The sequence below is a fragment of the Anser brachyrhynchus genome (genome assembly GCF_964034855.1).
Source record: "Anser brachyrhynchus genome assembly, chromosome: 3".
In the NCBI taxonomy this organism is placed as follows: Eukaryota; Metazoa; Chordata; class Aves; order Anseriformes; family Anatidae; genus Anser; species Anser brachyrhynchus.
In genome coordinates this window covers 42,236,667-42,242,336 of record NC_137696.1, presented here as the reverse complement: position 1 = coordinate 42,242,336, position 5,670 = coordinate 42,236,667, and the positions used below count along the sequence as shown (strand labels likewise).

Sequence of the window (5,670 nt, the reverse complement as noted above, 5' to 3'; positions counted from 1 at the left end):
ACAAGATTGCATGTAGGTTCAGACCCCTCGAGAAAGTGCTCAGCATGATGAAGGAAATTAGCACTGAAGCCAGCAAGCCAACAACAATCCAGTTCTTCCATTCTTCTTCTTCAAAATATTAACTTCTGCAGGCCAGGCCACATCACCACCAGTAAAAGCAGTATCTACTTCTTACCATTTTGGCCCTATTATTCTCAGACATATTAGCACACTCCTGAGATTTCTTACTATACACCTCAACATTTGTGGTTGTGCAATAACATGCAATTACATGGTGTTTTTTTTAAACCAACTAAAATAAAAACATACATTACAAATTCCAAGAAGAGATTATGCCAATAGTTTTGTTTCCACATTTTATTATGGTAAATGTCCTATGTTTTAACACATAATACACATTAGCTTTAAAAAGATTAGATACTCACAATTCCAGATATGTTTATGGATCTTTTTAAAATTGTAAATGTATCAGATCAGTTTGTTCCATGAATTCTGAACATTGCCTCTAGAGACTGCAAAGATGATAAAGCAATCAGATTTGGGACTGATGGGAAGGACTGAGACTTGTTTCTAATCTATTAAAGATTTCAAATAACCTATGCAAATGTAGAGCAGCACTTTTCAACTAGTAATATATCAGTTCTGTGTAAAAGTACATTGTTTTCAGAATCCTGAAAACACATAAGTAATATAAAACTCAAACTTAAAATCCAGTGAGTGCAAAAGAGCATTCTATTCAGCATAGAATTAAAAATAAAACATCCAAAATAATATTTTAAAAGGTCTGAAAATATCTAATTATTCCTAGGAAAGCAAGATACACTGTTTTTTTAAATCAATACTACACATCTCTCATCCTTGTTTTTCTTTGTTGCTGCGATGTAAAAGGTCCTAAATTGAACCTAGCTGGAAAATTACTACTTAGGAGGTAGAAACGTATTTTCTTCCAACAAAATGTGTTTTTACAGTATGTCAGAACTATAAAATGCTGTCCTGAGTCAGTTAGCACCACGTACCTCTTCAGATTTAACTCCTGGTAAAATTTAATGGCTAATGAATGATTTCCAGTGTGTGGACCTTATTTAGCACAGGACGCCCTAGTAAACGCACTAGTTATTTTGTCTAATTTGGTTGTAAGGATCCCAAACAGGACCACTACTTCAAAAGAATATTCTTTGAAGAATAATTCATGCACCTACTCCCCCCTGCCACCTGCACAGGTTTCTCCCAGCTGCGGGTCATTTTCCCGTGTCCTTTCAGGTGTTTATGAACATGGTTCAGTGGTGACATTGCTGGGAGGGGGCTGGTTGGACCAGGTGATCTTGGAGGGCTTTTCCAACCCTAACGATTCTAGGATTGTTAGATGGCAGTGCCCTGGCTCCGTCAGGACTCACGTTACGGCACGTTGGGGGGGCACACGGGGCGGGTGAGGAGGAGGCAGAGACACGAGCGACGAGGACGGCCGGGTGCCATGCTGCGGGGGCACCCCGCGGGGCGGCGACACCCGCAGCGCCGCCATCGCTCCCTGCCTCCCCTCCCCTCCCCCCCTCCCTCCCCGCTGCGCGCCCTCGCGCCTCCCCCTCCCGCGACGTGCGGGCGCGCGCACGCACGCACCCAGGCGCACGCGCGCGCGCCCTCGCTCCGTGACCCATTTCGGCGAACAAAGGATCTCGCTGCAAGCTCGGCCCGGCACCTAAAATGGCGCCGGCGCCTCCCCCTCCCTCCCCCCCCCCCCGCCAGCTCCGCGCGGGCACCACAGAGACGGGGCGGGCCGCGCCGGCCAGAGCGGCGCCTCGCAGCGGCCTCTCTAGGCGCGTCCCGTCCCCGTCTCGGTGGTGCGCGGGCGCTGTCGCGTCATGGCGGGCGAGGGCGGCTCTGAGGCGGGGAAGGTAATGGCGGCGCGGCGTCCGGCTGCGTGCGGACCGGCGGGCTGCTTTCGCTCCGTATCTTTGTTATTTTTTATTTTTATTTCCACGCGCTCCTCCACAGGGCTTTCTCGTTCGGGGTGAAACGCTGTCGTGACCCTCGAGCCTTCATAAGAGCCATAACGGTGGTTGGAGTCGTAACAAACGATTTCATGTGTAGCAACAGGTGAAACCCTATTTTAAAAGGGCGCATCATAGATGTAGCATGGGTGTCTTAGCCAACAACGGCGGCGTATCGTATGACTTCTTCCAAAAGAGAGTACTTGAAATTGTTAGGAGATTAGAGCAGGCCTTTTTGTCCCACTTGTACAAAGGGATTGTGTGGAAACAGCTGACAACATAGATAAAAATTATTGATGGGGGTTTCCTTACTTGTGTGCAAATCCAGCTGTTGCCAGAGGCTTGCCATCCCTCTTACCACAGTCGGGCATCGTTCACGGTGACTTCCCTCAAAGTTGCCAACCCTTTGTGGATGGTTTATGGTAGTATCCCATCTTTAAAGTCCACTTTTTCCAACTACCAAAAAAGTTTAAAATCATTGTTAATGATTTTAGCTGGTACTGTTGCACGTGCAGTTTTTAATGATATTTAGTGGTTTAAAGTCAATGGAATGGTTGAAGACGATTATTGCACCATCACTAACAGATGAATTAGGAGGAGGACGAGCAGATTCATTACAGTTCAGGCACCTTCACTCTGACCATGTTGTTTTGAGGCCTCTGTACATGTAGTTTTCCATTCCTGCTTGTGACACCAATGTGCACTTGCAAGGGTGTTCGTCAGGTGGGAGATACGAGGTGTAATCAAGTTAGAAGATTCAGATCGTACTTAAGCCAGTGCAGGCATCTCAGAAATTAAAAACATACTTGTCAGTCCACAGTTGCGTGTATGCACGGCAATATGTAATTGCCATTTGAAAATTAAGTAGAAATTTGACAGTAAAAAGCTAGTGTGGGTTACAAATGTGAGGCAGAGTATGAAATAATTAGAGTAATTTTTACCAGTAGGTTCATTTTGAAATCCATTTGTAGTATATAGATGAATTTACATGAATAGCCCCTGTGTTTAGGCATACACGGGATTAGGTTAAAAATGATGTTTTTATTTTGTGTTTAATATAAGGTTCTTTGGTACCAGCATCTTCTCCAGTAATTTCTTTCACTTTTTTTTTTTTTTAAACACATGTATGTGCCTTTTCAGATATTAAAATTACAAGGCATAACCTTACCTGGTTGATTGTAACCTCACCTGTTATACAACCTGATGTATGTTGGTTTTGAACAAAGGAACTGGGCTCCTAAGGGTTTTCTCCCTTCCTTTTTTGGGGGAATGTAAAGGAATAAATGAAATAATCTTCAATAGGAAGGATAGAAGAACTATAAGCCACCAGGTTTATACAAAATGATGTTGCCTAAATCAATTGCTAACTAATTTAAAGCAGTTCTTGATACAGCTGTGCATATTCGCTATGTATGGTTATCTTTTGCTCAAATATAAATTGATTTTGCTCAAATACAAATATATTCCTGGGAGCAGGAAATCATCCAGTTTTTATTGTTGACTACTAAGATAAGTCAGTTTTACAGGGAAATTGGCTACTTCTACAAAAGTAGTTTTTAATTCATATTTTAATGTGTTTTTTTTCCTTGCAGTCCTTTAAACTCCTAGGATTTCTTGATGTTAAAAATGTCCCGTGTGCACGAGAATCAGTGCTCTATGGCTCAGTGGGATCTTTAGTTTTGGGTCTTGGACACTTCTTAGCAACCAGTAAGTACTTACTCCTTTTGTTTCTTTGTATGTGTTATTTGTAAGGAGAAATTCATTCTTTATTTCTATTAAGCATTATTAAAAATGGGAAGCCACCCTACTTTTTTCCTCTAATTTTTTGGAGCATTTCTGTTTCAGGTAGAGTGAAAAGATCCTGTGACGTTGCAGTTGGTGGCTTTATTTGCACAATGTTAGGATACTGGTATGTAAAATGCTTTTTGAATTTTGACAGACCTATGTTGGCTACTTTTGTGTGACCTTTCATACTGTTTTTGAAACTCCATAAATGACTTGCCTAGGTAACTGCCCTTTTCCTTCTCCCCCAAATCATCTTCAAGGGAAAAAAGTTCTATGCCTTCAACTTTTTATTTTCATGTATTTAAAAAACAAAACTGAATTTGCTCGTTTCTTGAATTCTCAGAGATCAGACCATCCAGTTATCTCCTCCTTTCTTTCTTTTTTTCCTTCACATGTGCCATTCTTCTGCCCTAATTATAAAGGCAGGATATTAAACGTTCACGAGGTTGAGATCCAAATTATGAAAGTGAGCGTTTTCCATTCGAATTGTATATCCTGTTTCTCAGTAGGAGCTGCCTAATGTTTGCCTTAAAGAAATAGCAGGTACCTTAGTATTTTCACTATGCGTTATTTCATTGTGAATTTTACTAACATTATCGTATGTGCTTTCAAAATTTCAACTGGCTGAATAACTCTTGATTTGATACTGTCACACATGTAAAGCAGGGAATCATGTTTTCTTTTTGTCTCCTCTAGGTTTTACTGCAGGTACAATTTAGCCAAACACAGGATCCGGCAACGAATGCTTAAAGAAGGAATGAGAAACAAAATTTTATTTGAAGGCAGTTCTTTTGATCCAGAAAAAAAACAAGCGGACAGTGAAAGAAGCAATTCATAGTCTGCTCTAGAAGAATCTGTGGGCTAATACGGTTTTGGGAGAAGGTGGTCCAAAAATGGTGGTGTTCCCTGTAAACGTGTGAGGTAACTGATAAATCATGCTGATTTTCCTAGAAAATTCAAGTAAGAAATTCACAGTGTTAAATCAGTATACAAGCCTTTCTTTGTTTCATGTATGTATGTATGCATATGACTACGTACACGGTCAGGAATGACCTCCATGGTTTTGGCTTGTTAAACATTTGGGAACTGATGTGGTCTGCTGCAGGGTCTTGGAGGATTAATGACAGCATTTTGGGACTGCTTTCACTTTATTTTAAACAGAATGGTTCGTTTTAGCAAAGTTGTAATTACATCTCATTTAAATACAGGAAAATATTTTCATCAGCTCTTCTCTGAGTAAATGCATCTTTCAGTGCTGCTGGTAAGTGGGCTGTTTGTAAAACAGGAGTATTTAAACAGTAAGTTAATGCCTTGCCTGTGCAAGGTGGCTATCAGTAGCTTTTGTAAGATTTCAGCTGCAGAGCAGTGGGCAACTTCAAATAATCTATATATACTGTGAACTTCCATCTTTGTCTGTGCAAAACAAAGAATAAAACCACACTTCAGGAGGAATCTCAGGTATTTGTGTAATATCTTTTGACTTGATTAAAAATCTTCTCTTTGAGACATTTCCTTAACAATTGCTGGAATAATAGTTATATTACTTATAAGTAGTAACGGTAAGCAGTTCATTGAAAAAGGCATGTTCTCTTAATATATTTTACTGTAAATCTTAAGATAAAAAATATAACTATATACTTTAAAGGAAACATTGTTTTATTGGGAAATAGTGTTAGATCTAATCGCATGTAGGCAAAAAGATGAACGATGGCATAGTATTCCTTTGCTTGTATGCTTCTGTCTGCACCAGTGAGAATGTTTTTTTGTTTTGTTTTGTTTTTTACAAAATGATTTATAGTACATCATGTTACAAGCACCTTTTTGGTCTAAAGTCATTCACTGAGCAAAAATAGTACCCTCTACTTAGTCTGAGGGAGTTTGTGATCTGTCAGTGACTCAG

At 40.5% G+C, this 5,670-nt stretch overlaps 1 protein-coding gene across 1 annotated transcript; it reads left to right on the top strand.

Moving 5' to 3' along the window:
- The first annotated feature begins 1,733 nt into the window (after positions 1–1,733).
- Positions 1,734–5,228, top strand: COX20 (cytochrome c oxidase assembly factor COX20). The gene is made up of 4 exons (XM_080586742.1): positions 1,734–1,889; positions 3,578–3,692; positions 3,831–3,894; positions 4,467–5,228. The coding sequence occupies exons 1-4, from the start codon at positions 1,857–1,859 to the stop codon at positions 4,606–4,608; spliced, it is 354 nt and encodes a 117-aa protein (XP_080442868.1). The 5' UTR covers positions 1,734–1,856; the 3' UTR covers positions 4,609–5,228.
- Positions 5,229–5,670: the final 442 nt, after the last annotated feature.